The following is a 24078-nucleotide window of genomic DNA, read 5'->3' on the forward strand; positions in this document are numbered from 1 at the left end:
TGAAACGAAGAGGGGTCCCAGATTTCGTTTAATTTAATGAAAATCCTGCCACAACAGAGATTGTGTGGTAATTGGATGCCATTCATTCGAGGGGATTATGATCCGTAAGGCGGAAGCTCTGCACACCTCGAACTATGGCTCGTACGGGTATCTCCTAAGTAGATTATCTCCCATACTGTCGCCTGTCCACATCCCATGCTCCGACTCTCCACAGCTTTTACTTTTGACTCACTTTAATGGGTCTCTACATCACTACCATCATCATCGCAGTGCTTCAGGCTCTTTAGCCGTTGGTTCTTTGTTTTGTGGTGGTAACCCTTTTAACATTCCATTTCATTTCATTTCATTTGGTTTTGTGGACTTAAGCTACTTTCGTTGTGATCGTTGTGTGGTTCTGATGTGGGAACTTCTTTTCGCTTTTAATAAGCCACCCAAGCACTTTGGACCCCAGGTCTCCAGCAAGCTGCAAACTCCACTTGACCGTGATTTGTTTTCGTCAGTCTGCAGCAGTTCTCAATGTGTCATTACTCGTAAAGCGCCTCTGTCTTTGTGGATCTGTATCTGTATCTGTATCTGTGTCTGTGTCTGGTGAGTAGTTTCGTTGCTGTGGCGGGAAAGACAGATCCAGCATTAATCACTGTCAGCGGCCTGGCCACCTCATCGTCATCCCCCAGACGCTCCCACTCTGCTCTTCTCCTATCCGATCCGAGCCGAACCGAACCGATCCTACCCTCCTTATTGGTCGCCTGTCTGCATGTGATTTCATTAATTTCGCATTCCGATGCACAGCGGCGCAAAGCAGAATTCCATTCCCCCATCTGCCTGCCTCCCCCCTCTCTGATATCCAAAGCCCCCGCCATCAGGAAGTGCAAAGTGTGGAACATGTGCACGGCGGACGGACGGACGGACGGACGGACGGAGGGACGGCTTGGTGTGGCACGGCACTTGCATTTTTTATATTCAGAGTATTCGGCATTTACGAGTTTTCAGTATTTTGTATACCCTTTCAAAAGGAGCACAACTTTTGGGATTCGTTCAAGAATTTATTATAGACATCTGCTGCAGGAAGATTCATTTTGCAATGATATGGTCCTGATTTCCATTTCGATCGGTTGCTAAGGAAACTGTGTACCAAATATATGTCTAAATCTTTGGAGAAACTCTACTTTTGACGGAACCACTAGTAATCCCTCCATATTTAGTATATCTGCCCATAAAACCGATCATTCCTCAAGAGTATTGAGTGCTTCATATCGCTAAACTCTGTCTTTCTTGCTTTGTTGTTTTGTTGTATTATTTATTGCTTTGTACGCTCTTGATCAATCAATTCAGCCCCGGGGCCTGCAGTGATGCATTCAAGGTTCGCTACGTATAGCAGTACGAGTATATTTTAATTGAATGATCAGAATCACTGGCCGTCGGGCCTCTCCATCTGCGGCTTATGAATCTCTCGTGTTGATCTCAAATTGGCTCTGGCACTGGATATGGGCTATGGGCTATGGGGCTCTTGAGCTTAATTGCATCCAGCAAATATGAAAATCAATCGACGCCAAAGAGGCGCCAGTTTCAATTTCAATTCCCTCGATCGACCGCCTGACCCACAAATGCCGTCGAGATCGTCGCCAAAGCCAAATTGGGCATCAAGAGCGACGACATCGACATCGACATCGACATCGAGAGAGTCGTCCGGCAAAAGGCAAATATAAAATATTTGCTTATTATTTATATTTGAGATTTATTTGCCAGGAGGCAGGCAGCACACGCATCTGCCAGCCGATGCCAATGCCGATTTCGATGCTGTTTGCCGTTCGTTCCCCGACTCCGGTGTCGACTCCAACACGGCTCTGCTGCAGCTTCCACTGGAGATGGCAGCGTGACATGGGTCGTGATGGAGTACCCCACGAATCAGAGCTTTCTGGTGGATAAAGCAGATGCCTCAAATATCGAATAATCGTTCTACAGAAGTAACTAGGGAGATATATTTTTCTCCGAGCCGATTGATGGCTTCCCCTTAGCATTCTAGGCACTTGAACCATCCTCAATCAGATTAAGTCGCTCTTTTAGTGGCAAACACTGCCATCGCTAGCGGCAGCGGTGGCGGCGTCGGCCCATGTCACCATCACCTTGTCGCCTCTGTCTCTGCCTCTGCATCTGCCTCTGCCGCCTGGCCAAAGTCGGTCGCACATGTCGCTGTTTGCCATTTTAGGATTTGTGGCCGAAAAAGAAGAAAACTGAAAATAATACAAATGTGTACGTACTCGTATGGAGGCTATATGCAACATGGCTGCTTATTTTTGGACAGGCGGTAGAAAGTGCCGCCGCGGCGGCAACAACAACAAATCACAACGGCAGCGGCAACAGCAGCGGCAGTTGCAGCTCATTATTTTAACGGTCTGTAGTTGTTGTTCAGTTTCGGTTTTCCTTTTGCATATCACCATTAGCGCTGACAGGGTAGAACCACAAAGAAGTCGCGCGTTGAAAGTGAGCGCCAGCTGTCGCCCAGTTTCCGCATTGGGACTGGCGACTGGGGACTGTGGCTGTCCCTCTGCTTCTTCCTTTGATCCTCCAGAATGCGGTGACCCCGACTCGCTTTCGTTCAAGCAGCAGCAGCGGCAACATGTTGCGAAAGTCGCTTGCCACAGTGCAAAATATGGCCAAGGCGCTTTGCCTGTTGTCTGTTGCCTGTTGCCTGTTGTCTGTTGCCTGTTGCCGGCGCTTTTAATTGACAAACAAATTACAGTCTGCATGTCGGCTGCGGCTTGTTGGTGGTTTGTCTCCTGGCCAAACCCTGCCCCACACAGATGACATGCAAAACCAGCGCCGAATGACTAATTGGTCAGCATAATGGTCAGTCGGGGTCCGGGCTGTGAGAGCTCGGATTGGCACTGTGGAAATTTGTGGAGCCACAAATCATTAATGTGGGCGGCAATGCTCATAGCATAAAGATCTACCAATATGCAAAGGAATGGTAGCAGCAGATACATATATTTCGATCCCAAGTGCCTTTTTTGCCCCACTGTGGGACAGCAGCAGTGCAGTTCGTCAAGCCATTCACACACGATTTAGAGTCGTCGCCGTGGGGCACGAGACGGGCACTGGGCGGGGGACATGGACTTGGGACACTCGTGTGATGAATTTGCCGCCAAGGCGCCGCCGCCTGCGCCGTCTCTGACGCTGGCGCTGTCGCTTGGGTGGTCATGGGGCCGGGCCTGGCCAACTCCTGCGGCTTAAATGTTTCGACAAAAAGTTCGTTTCCATTGACGCTGCATGGAATGGAATGACTAAATTATTCATTGCAGGATTTATGCAGCCGGCGGCCGAAATCACTTTCGCTCATACATGAAGCCGAAGGAGTCCCAAGGTGGAGATGGAGTCCGAGGTGGGGCCTCTCCCCCATTTGTTTGCTTTCCTTCGCTGAGAGTGCCAGGGTCTGGCAAACATTTGCCACAATTAAGGCACATGACGCCGCTTAAACTCCGACTTGACAAATGAAGTCGGCTCGGATCCCATTCCTGCCGAGGAATGCGGCCCACTCGGAGGGAGGGGAACACTCATTACGCCGTACCTGGACCTGCCAGCGTAGTCTGGTAGATGACGCCTCTGTTTCCATTGTTGTGGCAGCCGGGGGTAAGGGGGAGACGCAGGGAAGTCAACGCCCACCTGGGCTGCCGTTTAATGGCGCAGGCAAATAGGGGCTAGGCTCTCCGCCAAAAGCTGTCATCGTCTGACATCGGCATCGGCAACTGCATCTGCAGTGGTGTCTGTGTCTGGGTCTGGGTCTCGGCTCTCCATCTGCATCTCCATCCGTATTTTATTTGTATCTTGGCCTGGCCAGAAGCACGCGCCGGGCCGCATTGTCTGACTGACAGAAAGAGTGTGGGGCGCAGGCGCAGAAGGCCTTTATTGTTATTGAAAAAGAGTCAGACAACGCGTCTGAACTCGGCTGAAATGTGCTCTGAAAGGTCGAGGACGTGCAGCTGGAGGAGCAGGGCTGGATGCCTTTCCCGTAACTTTCGCCCACTGAGAAATGTGGCGAGTAGTTTATGCCACAGTTATGCCCCAAAATTATTGTGCATTATGATTTGGTGCTGCCACATTTGTGCCTATCGCAGCATGCAATCTTGTAGCCCCGGCAGCAGTTGCAAGCCAAAACGAATCGAGTCAAAAGGAAACTTAACCCGGCCGCAATCGTTTGCCACAGTCACCCACAAAAAGGGGACTTCCTCATTGCCGCTAAACGCAGCAGCAAATCTGAGTCTGTTGCATAAGCCAGCAGTTGCCAATCCAATCCGATGCGATGCGATCCCTCCTCCATGGCTCATCCAGATCCAGGACCCAGTTATGAATGAAAACGAATCGAAACAGATATAGATATAGAAATTGCAGTGCAAAATGTGGGAGGGGTTAGGGGGCGGCGGAGGCAAATGAGAGAGCGGCCTCTTTGAGGGCCTGCACCGCGAACAGGCAGGAAGCCAAGACGGAATGGGGCTGTCTGTAGGGGCCTGGCAATTGTCTGCGGCTAAAATGAAAGGCCTCCGAGTGTATGGCAAATGATAGACAGCCGGCTGACTGACTGCCTGACTGACTCCCAGCCCCAGCCCCAGCCCCAGCCCCAACTGCAACTGCAACTCCCTCGCTGGACATGCAACGGAAGCGCAAAAATAGCAACAATAATGCCACACACACAGACAGACAGACAGACAGACACACATGCCGAGGCACATAAAACTTTAAATAAACCTTTTGCTTTGCGAAATTTGTTGAACTTTTGGCGGTGTGGCGTTTGACTTATTGCCCACTGATCCGCAGACAAATTGTGCCCCAGGAGGAGACCATGCCAGACCCCTCATACGAGTGGTGTGTGTATGTGTTTGTGTGGGTGCTGGGTGCTGGGGCACATAAACAAATTGTAATTTAGTGTGGCACACAGGATGCCCCATGCCAGGCGCCAGCTGCGCCAAAGAGAAAGTGAATGTTTGCTGAAATGTGACAGGTTCATTTGACACACCGCACCGCACGGAGGGATCTTTGGATGGATAGTTATAGATCCCAGTCCCAATCCCCGATCGCCGAAGATCTCTGCAGATCTCTGTAGATCTCTGCAGATAACAGTGGCACTCGCACACTCCCCGGAATCAGGTCAATCGTTTGAGCACACATAAATCATGTCGTCTGCCACTTGCCACTCGCCATTTGCAACATCAATTGCTAAATGGCCGACGCCCGTTGCGGCTCCAACTGATTTCCGCTTTGGGCCAGGCTCGACGACTGCATTTTAACCCAATTAAAGAGAACAGGTTGGCACCTCCGCAGCGACACGGCGACAGAGCGGCAGACCGACAGACCGACAGAGATTTCAATTTACGCCAAAATATGGAGCAGCAGTCATTGGATCTAAGATCTGTAGATCTTATCACTGCCGCAGCAACATGGTCCGGAGAGACAGCATCCAGCATCATGGACTCTGAGTGTGTGAGGGCGCTGCATGAATTGTGTTCGATTTTTGTTGCTGGGCAAGTCGGATTGGATTTGGATGGGAAGCCCGCATAGGGAAAAGCGAATTTAATTAAGTCAGAGATCTAAGACGCGATCTCTCTGTGGGCAGTGCCATAATTCATGCGGGGAAATGGGGAGAGCGCGAAGGGAAAGTCGAAAGTCGACAGTCGACATCGATAATGGTGACACATATCAATAAAGATTCTCGTATCTATCCCACATCCCACAGATCGGATGGGATTAGACGGCCCTGCAGGGATCCCCTTGTGGCTGGTGGCTGGTGGCTGCTGGCTGCTGGCGCCACCACTTGTCGCCGTGCAAGTGGGTCAGTGGTGCAAGTGGTGCTGCTATAGATGCTTACCTGCAAAGAAAGGAAAACAGAGAAACGGGTGAGAAAAAGCAATTAAGCGGCAGTTGCCATAAAAGAAACCCAGCGAGAGCCCGGCCCGGCCCGGCCCGGCCCCACTCAAAGCGAGAGATGAATTTGCCAAAAGCCAACATGACACGAACATAAAGGAGAATAGCCCTGGCCATGACCAGAACCCCCAGAGGAACAGCAAGGGGAGGAGGCAAAGAAAGTCCCGCATTAGACACAGAAAACGGCGGGGCTCAGCCTCCGGGGGAAATCTCCTCGTGGACAGAGATCTCTGTGAAAGCCTCGCCATTCAATTACCTAATGGACAGGCAATCGATAGAACCCATGTCTCATGGCTCCAAGTGGCTCCTTATATCATCGTGGAAAGGCAGCAGCAATTAAAATTCAAAACTTAAACGCTTTACGGCCTATTAAAGTTACACGAAATTAAAATTTTATTTTTATTATCGTTTGTGGCCCGGGAATTAACATAATTTCCGAGTCGCCTTTGGGGGGGGGAATGGGACGGGATTCCTCCATGGAAATGGGAAAAATATAACAAGAAATGTATAATTTTTATGTGTCTGCAACGTTTTGAATTTAATTGCTTCATTTGCGCCTTTAGAGTGGCCGAGGAGGAGGCAGGGGCAGGGGCACACTGCTGTGTTGGCTTAACAACTTCTGCCACACTTTTGGATTCGTTTGGATCAAAAATAATTGTGGACTGAGCTGCACTCATAAATTATGCATTTCAATGCAAATGCCAACGCAACTAATTGGTTTACATAAGATGTACATATAACTCTGCTTCTCTGCCCAGATTTACGACCATAAAAATGCGCCAAGAAGCGGGAAAGACAGAGGAAGAGTCAACAGAGAAGGCAGTAACAATAACAATAATGCGGTAATGACAACTGCACGACATTGACAATATACGACTACGTAAAAGAGAAAAGCCATGCACTTGGAATACCCAAAAAACGTGGCATTCAGAGAGAAAGAAGCTCATCCAAATTACGCATACGCCACCGTAAAAAGACAACCGACAGCCGAAACGGAGACAAAAGCCCCATCAGAGCAACGATTGCGCAAATGGAAAGCCATCCCATCCCATCCCATCCCATGGTATGTTTACTCTAGCCTAATTAGGGGTCCACTACAGCCCGTGAAGGCGCTAATTAGGAGTACTCTCGTGCATAGGTGGGTGGATCACTCAAGCACTCCGGAGTCCGGACACGTCTGGCTGCACGATCGCTGCCACTGATAACACTTGGCTGCCATTTATGTTTTTTACAATCTTCATGTGCCCCGAGTGCTAATTTCGCTACGCGATTGATAGCATTTCGAATTGATTTTATTTTTCGGTTAATTTTAATTTGATTTGTGGTCAACATCGTGTCTAAAGAGGTGCCGACACCCAATTGACAGCTGAAATATGTCTTCACTCTCCCAGATCTAGCGTTGTGATTGGAGTGGGACTCGGGTTTGCCTTCCCCATTGTGCGGGGGAAATGCAAATGAATTTAACGAGCATTGCGTACCCGTTTTCGAAAGCATTTTATGGTCAATCATTATGGCACTTGCGACGGTCCCAATGGCGTGCTAAAAAATGAACTTAATTGCAGGTTCGTGGAATCTGAGGAATGCTGAATGGTATTCAATGCACAAGGCAGTAAAAAATGCTACATTTCCAAGGGAAGGTTGCCCTGCCAATGGAGGGTTCTTCCTTTCTCAGTGGGGGAAATCAATGTGAATCGATTGAAATGAGTAGGAAGTTCCATTGTAGGTTTCTCCCACAGAAATTCCATTCAACCTCAAGATTAAACGATCTATAATGAATTGGAATGGATCTGCTGGATCATAAATTTCAGCCTCCCCGAAGTGTGATTCTCTAGATAAGAGTTTACAAGCTGGTGGCCAAGCACAGTCCATTGGCCGACACAAATCAAAGTCTGGCCAACAAAGTCTCCAAATGGGTTAAGCCAAGACGGATTTATATGTTGGCCATAAAAAAGTAGAGAGAAAAATGTATGCCTTAGTCCGACTCTTGGCTATTAAATCGAAATCTGAGCTTTTGTTGGGGCACCTGACTGGAGAGACGTGAGGCGTAGCCAAGATCTTTTTTTCTCGGTTTTGTGCTTTTCTGGGTAGGGGAGGTCATAAAACCTCGCGTAGTGCCACCAAAAAAGAGTGTGCAGCGGGCCAGAAAGAGTTAAACCTCCGCTATCCCTCCTCCATGTGGGGGGCTTGGGGCCGCATCGTCGAGTGGGTGTTGCTTCGTCTGAGACGTGCCACCAGCTGCAACTAAACTTGCAGTTGCAACTCAAGTGGAATATGACGCGAGGGGGTACCTACTTGGACCACGCATGCGCGCCTCTTGTTCGGGGCCTACGTGTTATCACGACCAGGTCTTTCACTTTTTATCCACCTCGTACCCCACACACTCGTACGAGTATGGGTATGAGTATGGGTTTTCGTATGAGTGTTCGTACTGGTATTCGTACCATATTTCGCGCATGTCCGCACAATTTGTTGCCCCTGGAATCGCTTCAGGCCTAATCGTTCAATAATCGCAGCGAAATAAATGTACGGAATCTATCCCGACAGCGAACTTGAGAAGCTGCTCAAATTACAATGGATTGGAGTCGCTTGGGAATGGGTTTTCGTTTCTTTTGTTTTTGTTGTTGCTGTGAAACGGGGAGGGCTCGTAACTGTGGGGCTGTGTAACCTTAGACTTGGCCTGGGAATCATTAAAGTCATACGCCACGTTGCCCATTGCCAGCCACTTTTGTAAGCCGCTCGGCCGGTCGAAAATAATGTTGTTAAATACGAAAATTCATTTAAATTACAAAGCGTCAGCGACATACGAATGAGCGAAGGTGAAGGTTATGGTCTTGGATCGCTGAATAGTACCCCATAAAAATGTACGGAAGAGAGAACTGTAGGGCATCAGTGTGGTCTATCAGGCGGTTAGCAGACTGTTTGCGATAATTCTTTGGACAAATATTGGGAAACACATTGGTGGCACTCAGGTCATGTGAGAGACCCTCGGGGCGCCACACAGCTCGCTTGAATTAATTAGAGCGGCGGTACGTGAAGCCAAACCATAGATACGTGTGTGTGTGTGTGTGTGTGTGTGTGTGTGTGTGTGTATCTATGAGGCACTGACCCAAGCCTTCGAACAAGCAACTCTTTGTAATTTTTGATACGATATGCCGCACACAGATTCCAAAGAGGGAAATTAATAAGAGAAGAGAATGAGTCGAGCGCAGCGATCATCATCATCATCATCCTCCGATCCGGCTGCGATATATGTATGTACATACATATGTCTAAAAAAGATGATGATGATGATGATGGTGGCTGCAGAACAAGTCGCCGGACGAGGGACAGCCGTCGCAAGTCGACAACAAGTTTTTCCAATTTTCATGCACTAAGCGCAATCGGTGCTCATGATCTGTACATTAGCGTCGTGTGTTGATCGCGCAGATTGCCCCAACATCACACACAAACACACACACACACACCTCGAAAGGAGGCGCACACACAGACACATAATGGATGTGGATGTGGATATGGATATGGAACCATAAACCAACCGCTGACTGATATGCCCGTAGTCTCCCCCAGTTATAGCCAGTTAGCGACATCCATTCCTATGCAAATTCGAGCCTAGTTTTTGCGGGGACACTCGATCCTCTATGAAGTCATCACCGTTAGGAAATGCCATTACGCAAACACAGTTTTCTGTTCATTTTTAATTCGGAAATTATGCAAAAATACACGCCCCCTTGTATGTACCCCAAAGTGGCTGTCATTTAGCATGTGGGCGTCTGTGAGACATTGGGGGGCGTGGCTGGTGTCCAAAGGAGCCCGACAAACAGGTGGCTCCGGATCGAAGATAGCGAGAGATAAACTGCAAATGATCTGTGATCATTTATTAGAGATCAGAGATCAAAGAACGTAAACGGAAATGCAATCAAATTTGGAATTTGATAGAAAGATATATAGAAAGTATAGATATCAGATGAGGGATTATCTAAAATCAGTCGAAAGTTGAAGTGATCAGTTCTGAAGATCAATATCAGATTGCAGCTTTATATGAAACTTATAAGATACTTCTACATCTATTGTCTTAGCGGTGAACAAATTTGATCCACTTAAGCATTCGCTTAGCGATCGTTTACGAGTGCCATATCGATTAGTCTGTTCTCTTTTTGTTGGCTCTAAACCAAGTCCAAAGCTCTGATGTAAGATATTTTCGTATTTGACTTGAGCAAAGTTCAGATTCTCGCTTCTCATTGTTTGCTTTTCACGGCTGCCGCCTCACGTTTTTCCCTCCTGTCGGTGTGTCGTTTTGTCGGCTTGTCTGTATTTTTCCGTGCCTCCAATTTGTTGAACTTTTGTGCAAAACAAAGCAACAGAAGAGAATAAAAGATATATACATATGTGTATATATTTTAAAAACCTGTTCAACAACATATTTTCAATGTTTATTTTTTGTTTCAGCTTCAGAGAATTTTGCATCGACAGTTGGATAGGTTGAATTCTAAATGGAACGCTGGTACGAATTTGGTTTTGTTTGGATCTTGGTAATGGTATTGGAATTTAGTTTGGGTTTGGGTTGGGTTTTGCTTTTGCTTCTGGCTGATAAACAGCTGTCTTGGGTTATATTTTGGTTGATGGCAAACAGTGCCAAGACGTATGTATGTATGTATGGTCGGACTTTTGTTTTGTTTGACAGGCCGGCGAGAAAACCGAGAGACAATAACGAACAATTGTTAGGATAGATTGCATTTTTAAATGGAATTTCAAGACACTCCACTTTGGATACATTTATTTTTCTTAAGTTTATGCATTTTACAAAGCTCTCTGGCCATGTACATACATATGTATCTCTCTGTCGATCGATGATAAACAGCCGCTGACATTCGAAGGTTGCCAGCTCGGCTCAGAGTCTCAGACTTCATTATAGCCATGTGCAAGTGCTTGAGTACTGTGCGTTTCAGAACTGTAATGTCAGGCGACTTCAAAGTCAAATACTTAGACCAATTATACAGGGGAAACCAGCGGATAGGTTCAGCTGATGAGAAGATCCTTCAATCTATAAATTAGACTTTTGTCTTACCTCCTTAGAATCTTGCTTCAATTACCCTACACTTGTGTAACAGACTGTAGGCACATACTTGTACAAATTCAAAGATGGAAATCGATTCTCTCTCGATCAATGCCATAGCTCTAATTGGATGGAAATTGTATAAATTTCTATTGATAATAAGTACTGTTCCAACAAGTGATACGTAATCATTTGTATATAAACAATGGTCCACGAGCCATTACCTTATTCGATTTTATTTTCCTGCCATAAAAATTACATTTATTTTTATATTTTGTTTACTCGTTTGGCTCTGGTTATTTAGACAAATCCGAATCGCAAGTATAGAAAGAATTACCTCAGTCGTACTCGTGGTCTTCAAGTCAGTCACAAAGAAAACATCCAGGTGTCTAATGAATCATCTTTTAACTTTTTTGGAAGTTCTCTAATGATCAAAATCAATCACGAAGACTTTGACCTTGAGTTTAGCTCTGCTACGCCTTCTACCCACCATCTAATGATGCTTAAATTGGGCTATAATAGATCTCCAGCTATTTCACTCCCGCTGATTTTGTTTTGGCATTTGCAATGACCCAATTCCGTTGGCACAGAGCCGCTGGCCACGCTTTCCCATTCCGAACTCTCCGCCGCATGGGGTGGGGAGGGGGGATAATTAATCAGAGAAATAGAGCTTAAGTTTCACTCGGTCAGAGGTCAGGCGGCGGCGGCATCGAGCAGAAGAAGAACGAACCGAAGATCGATCGGGTGGGAACGATTGAATGAACAACTGCAGGGCATTGTATTCAAATCGAGCCGATAAATAATCGTTTAGCGAATCGGGAACAGACACGGAGCGGACATTATGTCAGCGGCGAGTGCAGTGGCAGTGACAGCGGCAGCGGCAGGGCTGCCAGCGAAAGCGAAAGTGTGTCAGTGTAAAGGAGAGCCAAAGATAGAGAAAAAGAGATGGTGGGAGAGGGGGAGAGAGGCTGCTGGAGCGTGAAAGATTCTGTTAAAGTCGTTGTCACGGCGCATGCGTGCCTGCACTGCTCGGTGAAATGGAATGATCGCAGAGAGATCACCGTAGACGGAGAGAGGGAGATGCGGAGAGTGCACTCTCACAATGAAAATAACGGGGACTTTCACTAGAAAACGAAAGAAAACGATACAAAAGGCAAACGACAAAAGCAAAGCTGATAACGAAGCTCTCTCGCGAGACTCTCCCGAAAGCTTGTCACTGCCTGTGACGACTCTCCGTGAGGGGGCATGAGTCACGAGCTATCCAGGGAGATACGAGCGTGCCACTCACACGTGCCCCGAAGATTCTAAGCGACTTAAGTGCCCCCGCAGCCTCCAGGGGTAGGCGTAAATCGTCTAAGCAAATGGCATTTTGTGCAAGGAAGTTATAAATTTGCTGCCAAATAGAATTGTGAGCGGGCTGGCGAGTCACAGGCCATGCCGCAAAAAACGTTCATTAAAGCCAGAGTCCCCACAGCGGCATTAAAGAACGAGAAATGTGAGATGTACCAAGCAGGAAGCAGATCTCAAATACCCTTTCAAAAGATGATTTGCGTAGAAAATATTAAATTGCACTCGAAGTATAGCCACACGTACTCTACAGATATGGCTAGCCATCTGCCGAATGCCATGGGATATCTAATGCACCCTTTTTGGGGGTAGAGTATGCAGAGATCGAAAGCCAGACGCTAAGCTTCATTGAGAAAAACCTTTTGCGACGTGCGTGCACAATACTCAGATTTTACGACCTTCCGCAACGCCCACACGGAAAGCGTCTGCGGCACTGAGTGCACTGAGAGAAATGCAATTAGAGAACACTCGATCGGCGAGTGGCTGTCTGGCTGGCGGCGGGACGCCCGGCAGACAGGGCTTACAGACATCAGCAGACGTCAACAAACGCCGACTTACGGCCCACACACACGGCTCAGAGCACTGGCATGGTCTGGCTCTGGTTCTGGCTCTAGCTCTGCCTCTGGCTCTGACTCCGGCTTTGGGTCCACAACTGCATCCACCTCTGGGTAAGTAGGTAGAGGTGGGGGGTAACCCCGACAGCCGCAATTAGAGAGGGAATATGCGCCGCAGGCGTGAGGGTGAGCTAATACCCTTGTATCCACTTGGCCAATGAACTCTTCTCGATTATGACACCGAACTCTTTTGGCTCAATTTGTTGAACTTTTGTCAATTGCCTTAATTAAGATCGGCTGCTCTTTGGCACCGGCAGAACCGACGCGTCGGCATCTGTGGCTCCCTACTCTGGTCCCCGGGCGGAAGTGGAGCAATGCGAAACTGACCTCTTAACCGCCAGAGTAATGTTAATTTCAATTTGGAGTCGAGTCGCATACCAGATCTCTGGCCTTGTCGGCGGCACTATCAAAAAGTCAATAGTGTATGGGAAATCTTATCAGCCCATGTGGCTGCCCCTACCGCACTATCAATATCTATTAGTTGTTATATTTGCTGTTGGCAGTGTGTCTATTTCTAAATAAATAAAAGATGAAAGAAAACCCCCAACCGAATAAATGTCACATGAAAAACGTGACGGGGAAGGGGGGACGGACACAAGCCGCAGAGCCCAAAAAAGGTTTCTTCAGATCACAATCAATAACAATATCGAATGAACTCCGACTCCGATTGCAATGACGATGGCGATGGCGACGGCGACGGCGACTCCCGTGGTGCCGCTGCTTGTGGTTGCCTCCTACCTCTTGTTGGGCTATGGGTTATGAAAGGTAACTCAAACTCAAAGACTTGACCTGCCCCCCTGCACTTGTATCTACAGCAACAGACGAAGAGTGTCTTCCTCTTTAAGGAGTACACGAGTGTGTTTGTTTTTCGAGTGCCAGTGAAAATTGAAGAGGCAAACAAACAGAGGGCCAGACTTGGTGACATTTGATACCACATGCGGTCAACTGCTGGCGATATCTTCCAACGGGTTCTACTATTTATAAGGCATCGGGAGTGAACCGAACCCCTTGTTGAGGAGAGGAGAGTGTCGTCACGTTTGACTTTTCGACAGCCAACACGCCAGAATGTTTAAATAAACGAAATGTCAGGCCCTTACATAAGTGGTCATTATCTGGGAGAACTGTAACTGTAGCGCGGAAACGATATACTGACAATTTCCAAGCCCTCCGTACGATCCGAATCATGATTCATTTGCACTATACATGAATATATAATTGATATAGGCACGATCAATCATGAATGGCTCTGTTAGCGCCATGCAAGCTTCGCTGTTAAACTGCCTCGCAGGCTGTTATCTAACATAGCTCTGCTAACAAAAGCAAACGTGCAATAATAAAAAACAAAGTCAATGGAAAACACACTCACCCGGAGAACACTTATGACTAATGCACTAATTGAACGAAAGCTTTGCATTTGCCCTTCCATAGTGCTACGAGATCGGCGACTATGCTATACCCGACTACTCAGACCTAAGCAATATTATGAAAAGTTTAGAATCAGTTTATTCTGACTGGTAATAGTATTAATTTATTTATGAGAAGATTTTAGTTGTAGCTAATTTTGACAATTCTCTTCTTGACTGTTTCATAGACTGTTGATCCTGAGATCTGAACTTCTTTCTACTCTTATGCAAGATATGTACATACACTAGCCTTCGTAACGGATATATCAAATGTAAATGGTGCCACAGCATTCCAATACACGATCAAAAGCAAATCAAAATAATATGTAAAGTGGGTCAACAAACTGTTTGTTGTATCGCTATGGTGCCACACACCACCCAAGAGCATAAATTGCAAATCTCATGCAAAGCAACAAGACCTTATTTTCTCCAATCCAACCCGTACCCTACCCGTTGGCGGTTCCCCGCTGCCCCCCCTGAGCACAATTGTAATTTGGGTCAAAAGCCTGAAATTATGTATTATCATTAAATTTCATTACAACCGACATTTCGAGCGCTTAAATAATGTCGAAAAGCAGAAAATGCAGAAACAAAGCGAACCCGTTACACCGAACCCAAGCGAAACTCCAAAAACTGCGAAACTGCGAGCCACAATTCACGCAATGGTCCCCCACTTAGGGGGGCTGGAATGGCATGGTATGGTAGGGAATCGTGTACAGTTATGGGAACGGAACGTGCAGACCCCGAGAACAGAACCCAAATGCAGTGGCCCGTCCTGTACCGTCCAGCGGTGGCCAAAGAAGCCAAACTCTGATGGTGTCTTCTTATACGCATGTCCATATTCGGGCAAAGAAGACGTCGAGGCGCTACAGGAATGCGTAGAGCCCCCTCCCCGCCCCCAACTCCTTGGGCCCCAGTTGAGTCATCGGCCATCGGACATCGCCATCCGCTAAAAGAAGGTTCAGTGATCCCTCCCGCTTACCAAAAAAGTCCTCCCATCTCTCGGAGGTGTCTGAATCCGATTCTATGTCCATCCTGGTATGCTCGGGCTTTCTTCCGCAGCTTCGCTTCTCCTTCTGGGGGCCAAATACTTGATTTACAATCGTATATGGCCAGAAGGCCTTGTTCAGCTCACTTCAGTTTGGATTGGTTTGGTTACGTTTGGTTAGGTTGGCTCTGGCTTTGTCTAAATTTAGACAAAGATTGCAGAGCAACTAGCACTGGCACTGGCACTGGGAATGGTTTTTTCTCTGTTGGTTGCTTCTCCTTGCAGCACTTTGCACTGGCGGCATTAGATATTCCCGTAGATATGGGATATAGATATTGTATCTAGACTGGCGCTGACTAAAGGCCTTGTCGAAGCACCCCACAGTCCGCGGGCTGGTCTAATATGGCTGCGCAAATGACTTCACTTCACTTCACCTAGAACGCTGCGAATACCGACCCGAACTGAACCGAATGGAGCGGAAAAGGCAAAGCCCAATCAATGGTCAGCCGATAAGATAATGCTGCGAGTTTTACTTTAGACACATCGCAAACTGTGCAATTTTTCTTGGCCCGTTTTGTTGGTATTTCGTTCCAATCGCTAAACCGAGCGGAGCTATCTTATCACCTGGCTACACGGAGCTTCAGGGTAAGTGGCAGACAAGTAAGCAGCGCTCAAAGCCAACAACAGCTGTTCTGGCTGGGAATGTATCTCGAAAAGTTACGTTTTTCGCCAGCCAGTGGGATTCTCGGAACTCGCGAATGACTAAACCGGCTCACAAAACGCGTTGGTATTGTTGGTATTGTTGGTATTTGCTGTTTGCTCGATTCTATTTGTTTGCACTGGCAGCCACCTATTCGTTAGATTCTCCTACACTTGCCACACACGAGGATCGGATGGGATCGGATCTGTTTGGTTTTGGTTTGGATGGGCTCGCTGCAGGTTGATGGGATCGCTGATTGAATTAAATTGATCATTATTCTTCGTCTTGCCTTCGCTTCGTGTTGGGAGGCGGGCGAGGCACACACTTGTTGCGCAAAGCAACACCGAAACAACGAAACGGAACGAAACGAAATAAAGAAAACCGAAAATTCACAAATTACAGATACAAATGTATCTTGGTGTGCACTCTGCGTTGGGGCCGGGCGGGCTGGCGGGCGCGCTTCGTTGATTTTCCAGTTTCTCCCGTGCAACCGTTACTTCTAATTGACGAAAATAAAACACACACACACACGGGGGAGAACGCACGCATACGCCTTGAACGACTCCAAAACTCTAGGCCGAGCCGGAGAGGTCTCGAGCTGTGTCTGCAAAGATTGAAGAATGCATTTTTGCGCAATATGGAAACTGCACCGGCACGATCGCTCTACGCGCGCAATTCAAAAGTCGAAATTTTTTGGAGCGACAATCTGTTGCTTCATTGTTCGCGGCAGAAAAATTTGTGAGATACATTGGGGCGGCAACTTGGAATGTTGCTCGGCCACATGTGTACACAACGTAGCAACATGTTGACAAAGTATGCGCGATACATTTGTTAGGTTCGATACAATTTTACGCTCATAGCTTTTAAGGTTCGATCAAATTTATCGCACCATTGTATCGATATATTAAATAGAAAGCCTTGCAACTTTTGTAAATTTTAAATTTTCAAGAGTCCAATCAAACGGAGTCCAGCCCGTCTATCTAACCCACCATAAGGAACAACTGCAGCAGATTATAGATTCAGAAATGTACATATTTGTTATTAGCCTTGTGACATTTGACTTTGCTAACTGACTAGCTGCAAAAACCAAGACAGTCTTAAGGGAAAAGCATGCATTGAGAGAGAGATATATATGGTTGTGTGTGTTTGTCACAAATAGTGGCTCAGTTCTTTGAACAATGGCCGGGAGACCTGGCTGAAGACATCTACAAACACAAATATGGCCTTTTGCCTATCATGCCATCTCATCTTGGCAGCAAAGTAAGCATAAAACATACATATATGTACATTTTACTTCAATTTAGCGAGAATACGTCTGTCTCGTGGCAGGTATGTATTTCATAGTCAATTCAAGATAAAATTTCATATATAAATTTTGAAAAAGAATGTTGGAAATGTTAGAGCTCAACTCGCTGAACGCCCGACCATATGTTGTACCAATGCGATATTATTACCAACAAATAGTATGTCTCCACTGCGGGGGAAACGTATTATTATCAGAGCAGAGGAACTCGATCGGACTTACGAAGAATCATAGTAATCCAGACCATGAGTTGTACACGGTTCGCACTACTGGCAAAGCCGACAATTAATATGGCCAAGATCAGACAAACACAAACTGCGCTGGCAATGAAGGACATGATAAGGCACCAGGCCAAGTTCTGCGGTTAATGGTTTGCCAATCAAAGATATTCATATTTGAAATACGTATAAACTCACCCACATCGTTCCCATTAACAAAAACATCTTCGCGCCCAAATACAACAACGAGAAAATAAGGGCCATCATCCAAACCTCTTCTTGTTTAGCATGGAGAATAAGCTTACACACTGCAAGAGTAAGACTCGCGACTCCAATGATCAGCCCTGTAACGCCAATTATAAGGCATCCAAAGTAGAGGGACAGCAAACAGAAGAATGAACCTAAAAAAATCATTTTTCAAGAAATTACAGAATAAATTTCCACTTGTGTTTGAGTATAATCTAAAGGCACATTTTTTTGTGTCACAAATCTCACAAACGCTGAAAACGGGTCATTCGCAGACGGGAATTCAAGCGCTGCTTTCCTGAATGATAGATCAGGTTTCTTAGATAAAAAGCAGAAAATAGGGTAACTCTAAAGCATAGACAAGAATACATTCATAAATCTATTAAATTTGCTTTCCATGTCCTTGTCACTTATTCATTTTGAAAAATTGTTTATTTGGCGCGAATTCTCGTATCCAGTCGATAGTCGATATCCAGTATCGATAGCCGTTTCTTGGGATTTTCTCTCTTTTTTGGGGTTTGTTCTCTTTTTCGTGGTGGGAAATCCACTTTTCGTGGTGGGATTTTTCAGCGCAACAATGTCCGTACATTCTATACTCACTCACTTACGTTTTCTTACATTTTATGTTGCTGGCAGCAACAATTTGTATGGAGAGAAATCGTCAGCACTCTCTCAACATGGAGCGGATCGAGCAACATTCTGCATACCCTGGGGACATGGATATTATAGAATTGAGGAAATGTTTGTCATCTAAGGCGCCAATATATAAAGAAACTAGTCAGTCTCTCTTTTAAATCTATTTCAACGATATTTTGCATTTTATTGTCCTCTTATAGAGACCAAGAATTGGTATCGGGATGCGGATAATTTGATAAAATTGCTTTAAAAAGCTTTGAAAACAGTATCTTCATTTTAATTAATGAAATGGGGTATATAAATGGCCATACTCCGGTTGACAAATGAACGTTTCAGGGATGAGGGTCCTTCCGAATATCAAAATCGAGGAATATTGTACAGAGAACGATTAACCCATTGTCGACCAGGGGGTTTTTAAATACACTCAAGGAAAAAGCATAAATCTTTAAGATTTGTTGCACAGTTTCGCTAAAAGATATCTTGGGGTTTTTAGCAAGTTAAAAGAAAGAACAGAATGGATCTACAAAAAAAGTGTATAACCAGTACTATATGTCGCTGTTTCGCTTAAGGTGTTCAACTAATTAAATAAATGGGGTTTTAGGGGGCTAAGTTCGTTTTTTTTTACAAAGAAAACAACAGCGTGTACCAAACTAAATTAATCTAATAGTTTTCATCAACTATAAAACTATAACAAGTACTCCAAAATCTACTGTTCTCTGACTTGGCAATTTCCCCCTTCACATATTCGGGCGGCCCTTACGACAAGAGAGAGTAACCAATCCTGACAAGCAGATATCTTCAGTTAGGTTAAATGGAGGGAAATATTTGATAAATAATGGACGCATGTGGATCCCCACCACCTGTTAAACGCAACAGGCAGAGCCCCACCGACAATGAAGATAGCGTAGGAATCAGAGCCGTTTTATCCGATGAATACAATGAGATAGCCCTCATCAAAGTCCACAGTTGTCAGCTGGAGACGAAACAGCAACTGCAGTCCGTCATCCAGGAGCTGTCCCAGAAGCTGCCCCGCTTGCAGCATTTGAAGCGCGTCCACGACCGCAATGTACTCATCTGCCCAACGTCGGACATTGGAGATGCGGAGACCTTGGAGGAGCATCTGCAGCGGTACGCCTTCTCCGCAAATGTACTGCGGGCCCTCTGCCATCAGGTGAAGGTCGTCGAGGTGCCGGCCCGCATGCCCAAGCTGCGTGTCCAATACGAACAGATGATCCAGCACTGGCCCTGTAAGTTCCATCCGAACCACTACTCGGAATCGCTGCGAAATGGCAGCAACTTCTCGATCAGTCAGCGCATATTCCATAAGCGCATGGCGCAACTGTTGGCTAGGCTGTCCAGGGATGTGAATAAGGACAAGCCAGTGGGCATCTGTGTGGATCCGCGCCAGTCCAGCATAGTATCTATCGCTGGTGCCAGCGAATCCTACAGCGCCCACGGACATGAACATTGCAGCATGCTGCTGGTGGATTTCGTGGCGCGCAGTCAGCAGGGAGGTGCACTGAAGAGCGACCTCAGCTTTGTCGAGGACGAAGAGAAGGCCGAAACAACGTTGCGAGGGCTGCCCAAAGCATACTACGACTACTTGAAAAAGAACGAGGCTTACCAGGACCTCAAATTCGGAGCAGAGGTGTCCAGAAAGTGTCAGCCGCAGCAGCAAGTGTTGTTGAATGCAGACCACTCACAAGGTGCCGATAATCTGACCAAGTACGGACCGTACCTCTGTACAGGCTACGATGTGTATCTTCTACAAGAGCCCTGCCTCATGTGCTCCATGGCCTTTGTGCACAGCCGGGCCAAGCGCATATTCTTCCTGCGGCCATCAGACAACGGCGCACTGGTCACACGATTCCAGCTGCACGCTGTCAAGGAGCTCAACCATCACTACGAAGTGTTCCAATTCACCACAGACGGGAGTTTAACTTAACAAACACTTTGTTTAATGCACTCTACATTTTTTAGAATAAATTCTATAGAATATTATCAATTTTGGGCGCTGCTCTGGATGCTCCCTGTCTAGTGGGAGTGGATATCAGACCCAGCAGTTGGCAGTCTGCTTCCAGGATGGTTATGTCCTTGGATGATCCGAGGAACCTGGTGGACAGCTCCAGATCCTTGACACGTAAGCGGACGCGCGAACCACGCACATAGTCACTGAAAACAGATTGGGTTCCAGGTTTATCATTTTGAAATGAATAAGTTAAAGTCCCCTGCACTTACCTGCCATTGCGAGTGGGTCGCGAGCACACACAGTGGAACTTCCAGCCGAAATCTATGTACAGATCATCCTCCACGACGTGAAAGATCTTGCCGCTTACCACCTTGCCTTCGGCACTGCCCAGCTGTTTAATTAATAGGTTATTACATAAACCCGGCGGATGCCTGGAGTCTACTTACATCCACGAACTTGGAGTTGCGCAGCATGGAGGCAAACGTTTGATTGTCCAACTGCGGCTGCTCTGGCGTCGCTGGAGCTGTGTATTTGTCAAAGGCACGGGCAAAGCCACCTTTGCTGCTGCTTTCCGGATGATCCTCGGAGGATGCAGGTCCAGCCTGGGTTATTTCATTGCTAAAGGCACGTGTGGCCACCGACAGCTGGTGCCTGGACGCGAAGGAGTGTGTCTGAAGCGCGACTCGTCCAATTTTGTGCAGCAGAGACATCGTTTTAATTGACTATTATTATTTTTCTGAAAAAAGCTATGAAAATGGAAAACAGAACAGCTGAGCAGTCGATACACGTGGTATCGATTGGTGTTATCGCACTTGAAGGCGCATCTCTAAAATTACAAAACACGCTGTCCGTGCGCCGGCCTTTTTATTTATTACGAAATCAATTGTTAGAACTAATAAAATAACTTTAATGATGATCCAGCAGCAGCGCCAACGCATTGAGTCCGCCGTGACGGAGATGATCGACGACATGGACAAGACACACCTTCGCAAAATGCAGGTATGAGTGCCAGCCCAGTGAAAACTGACCTAAGTAACGACATTGTGCCCCCCTCTCCAACAGAACGAAATGCACCTGTGTGCGGCGAAATGCTGCCAAGATGACACCTCCAGCGTAGACAGTGTACAGCGATGTGTGGACCGCTGCTCGACTCCCATGACACGGGCCCAGAACTATGTCCAGCACGAGCTTGGCGAATTTCAGGGCAGGCTGCAGCGTTGCGTCATGGTAACTCCCAACGTGCCTACTTAAGCAAACCATATATTCATGTTATTCTCTTTCAACAGCAATGTAACGATGATGTCAAAGTTAAAATGCCCCCTAGTCCCAGTGAGGAACAAATCGCCAAGTACACGGATCAGTTCGAGCGCTGTGCCATCCAATGTGTGGACAAGCATGTGGGTCTCATACCCAGCATGATGAAAACTATGAAGAAAGTTCTGTCCAAGGGACCTGAGGCCATACCACAAGTTTAAGTCGCTAGGAGCTGGTTGCATTTATTACATTTCCTATTACTAGTTGTTGAGTTTTTTACAATTGACTAAATATTATAGTGTCTATAAATTCAAAAATTTTACATTACAAACTCTTTACATTTTTATAGGCAAAATTCATGTTACCTCTTTCAGTCACTTTAAGAAAAATACATCAAATCCTGTCAGATAAACAGAACACATTCAAAAATTTTGTCGTTAAATCTGTACATATATAATTCAAAATTGTAACATTTTCGGCTATCACAATGGTGGAACAGCAGAGGAAGCGCCTGGAGGTCGCTCTTAGCGACATGATTGAGGACATGTACCGCACCCACTTGCGTCGTATGCAGGTGAGTGCAGCCTCCATCTAGCAGAAACCTACTGTGAACTCTGAATATACAAGGCCAAAATGCATCGGTGCGCTTCCCGTTGCTGCGACGACGAGCGCGGAACGCTGGAGAGTGTGCAGAACTGCATTGAGAAATGCGCAGGACCCTTGATGGATGCCCAGGACTATCTGCAGCATGAGCTTGGTCAGTTCCAGAACCGTTTACAGAACTGTGTGAAGGTACAAGAATGGTTTCTATACCCAAATGATATCAGTCTTATCAGCTCAGGTATTCCGTAGGATTGCAATAGCGATGTTCGCTCGCGATTGCCGAATAATCCCAATGACAAGGACATGTCCCGATCGCAGCATCTGTTCGAGCACTGCACCGGGAACTGTGTAGACAAGTACATCAACCTGTTGCCGGGACTTCTCAAGTCGATCCGTCAGACCCTGGACCGTGGTCCGCCAAAGAGATCGAACTTGACTACCCGGAGCCAAGATGCTTAGCTTTCCCGACGAAACTGATACGCCACTAAAGGATTGTCAATTAGTCACTTATATATTGAACATTTGGTATAGCTTACACTAAAGATAGGTACATTAAGGAAACACTCTCAGGAAAAAGTGAAAGCTCCAAGTTCCAGCTTAGGAGAGAGCTCTGATCTGCTCTTCTAGCCTCTCAAGTGAGCGCTTACGTGGCCTAGTTCAAAGCTTTCACTCGCTATTAGGGCCCTCACACACTAAACATCTAATAATAAAGATTCTTAGCAATATACAACAATATACAACTGTATTTGGGGGAATGCGGATGTGCAATCAGATTCAAGCTGATCTATTGCTCATTCAGTTTTGTCCGGACGCCGTACTTGCTCCAGAACGTGACCTTGGCGGTGGTCTTTTTGCAGTTGTCCTGGAAAACGGAGCACGTGTCGAAGGGTGGACAATAGAGGTGCAGGGAAACGGAGGTGTCGGCATGACTTGGATTCTCCACACGATGCAGGCCCAAATTATCTGCGGAAGGAACAAAGCGAATCAAACCATAAGTAAAGTGTGGTCAAAGGAATCCTAAATCTGCTGCTACCCACCATTAATGTAGGCCACATCGTTGACGCCAATCGGCGTCTCGCCGATCTCGACCAGCTCCCGAGTGTCGATATCCCCCTCGTGACTATGCGGATGGCTGGTGTTCTTGCTGACCGTGTTGTTGGGGCGATTGGGGTACTCGTAGCGCTTCTCGCGTAGATCCCCCTTCAGCATTTTCATGAAGCAGTGGGAGTCGGCATGGTCGTGCACTGAGGAGCCGTGACCCTCACCCCAGCATAGGATCAGGAGGTTGAACTTGCCGTTGCCGGCGTCGACCAGGTTGCGGGTGTAGGTGTAACGGTCAAACTTGGCGTATTTGCGCCACTCCTTGGGGTTCGACTTGTAGGAGAGCATCAGGTGATTGACCATCTCGATGTTCACGTAGTTCGACTCGAACTCGCGATGCAGGGCCGTAATCAGTTGGTCCATCGTCTCAATGACGGGCCCATACTTGAGGGGCTTCTCCAGGGCCTGATAGTAGTTGGTGGCCTGGCGCAGATACTTCTCCTGATCGACCTGCTCGATCTCCGCATCGATCTTGGACAGGGCCATTTTCGATTTGCTCTGATTGACCTGTGATAAGCAAAGGGGAAATGGGAAGGAAAATGCATCAGTCCCGCATGTTGAAGGGCATGGAAAACTACCGTGTAACTAACTTTTTGTGATTGATTTAAATGAATTACGCTGTATTAGATCGAACGCGCTGATAACTGATAGCTGAACGCTGCTTTAGTATTTTGTAAGTATTTCAATTAACCGCTCGATGAGTAGATTCCAAGATCCCACACGCTCTACC

General features: G+C 46.7%; 7 protein-coding genes across 8 annotated transcripts in view; 3 read left to right on the plus strand and 4 right to left on the minus strand.

The window, feature by feature from the left end:
* The window catches only part of LOC6592683, a 41851-nt gene extending 25167 nt beyond the window's left edge, over positions 1–16684 (minus strand). The window contains exon 1 of one of the 2 annotated variants that reach the window (XR_003408405.1): positions 15313–16684. Coding sequence is in view for 1 of the 2 variants with exons in the window: in XM_026985039.1 (XP_026840840.1) it covers positions 15313–15364 (52 nt within the window). In the remaining variant the exon portion in view is untranslated. The remainder of the gene's footprint in view (positions 1–15312) is intronic. The other variant, XM_026985039.1, reaches the window with a different exon arrangement.
* A 655-nt stretch (positions 16685–17339) lies between these two features.
* Positions 17340–17988, minus strand: LOC113565176. Its single transcript, XM_026986449.1, has 3 exons — positions 17738–17988; positions 17544–17679; positions 17340–17492 (listed from the first exon to the last, which is right to left on the minus strand). The coding sequence occupies exons 1-3, from the start codon at positions 17951–17953 to the stop codon at positions 17416–17418; spliced, it is 429 nt and encodes a 142-aa protein (XP_026842250.1). The 5' UTR covers positions 17954–17988; the 3' UTR covers positions 17340–17415.
* Positions 17989–19090: 1102 nt separating this feature from the next.
* On the plus strand, positions 19091–20422 carry LOC6592682 (probable inactive tRNA-specific adenosine deaminase-like protein 3). Its single transcript, XM_002017913.2, has one exon. It carries the CDS (start codon positions 19257–19259, stop codon positions 20364–20366), a length of 1110 nt encoding a protein of 369 aa, XP_002017949.1. The 5' UTR covers positions 19091–19256; the 3' UTR covers positions 20367–20422.
* LOC6592681 (28S ribosomal protein S28, mitochondrial) lies at positions 20357–21129 on the minus strand. Its single transcript, XM_002017912.2, has 3 exons — positions 20837–21129; positions 20660–20781; positions 20357–20593 (listed from the first exon to the last, which is right to left on the minus strand). Exons 1-3 carry the CDS (start codon positions 21098–21100, stop codon positions 20410–20412), a joined length of 570 nt encoding a protein of 189 aa, XP_002017948.1. The 5' UTR covers positions 21101–21129; the 3' UTR covers positions 20357–20409.
* Positions 21130–21245: 116 nt separating this feature from the next.
* LOC6592680 (protein FAM136A) lies at positions 21246–21966 on the plus strand. The gene is made up of 3 exons (XM_002017911.2): positions 21246–21389; positions 21453–21617; positions 21677–21966. Exons 1-3 carry the CDS (start codon positions 21300–21302, stop codon positions 21863–21865), a joined length of 444 nt encoding a protein of 147 aa, XP_002017947.2. The 5' UTR covers positions 21246–21299; the 3' UTR covers positions 21866–21966.
* Positions 21967–22042: 76 nt separating this feature from the next.
* On the plus strand, positions 22043–22974 carry LOC6592679 (protein FAM136A). Its single transcript, XM_002017910.2, has 3 exons — positions 22043–22218; positions 22272–22436; positions 22497–22974. Exons 1-3 carry the CDS (start codon positions 22132–22134, stop codon positions 22704–22706), a joined length of 462 nt encoding a protein of 153 aa, XP_002017946.1. The 5' UTR covers positions 22043–22131; the 3' UTR covers positions 22707–22974.
* LOC6592903 (cysteine dioxygenase type 1) lies at positions 22740–24065 on the minus strand. The gene is made up of 3 exons (XM_026985567.1): positions 23939–24065; positions 23285–23855; positions 22740–23210 (listed from the first exon to the last, which is right to left on the minus strand). The coding sequence occupies exons 2-3, from the start codon at positions 23832–23834 to the stop codon at positions 23032–23034; spliced, it is 729 nt and encodes a 242-aa protein (XP_026841368.1). The 5' UTR covers positions 23835–23855; positions 23939–24065; the 3' UTR covers positions 22740–23031.
* Positions 24066–24078: the final 13 nt, after the last annotated feature.

Source organism: Drosophila persimilis, unplaced genomic scaffold (assembly GCF_003286085.1).
Source record: "Drosophila persimilis strain 14011-0111.01,24,50 unplaced genomic scaffold, DperRS2 tig00000002-arrow-pilon, whole genome shotgun sequence".
In the NCBI taxonomy this organism is placed as follows: domain Eukaryota; kingdom Metazoa; phylum Arthropoda; class Insecta; order Diptera; family Drosophilidae; genus Drosophila; species Drosophila persimilis.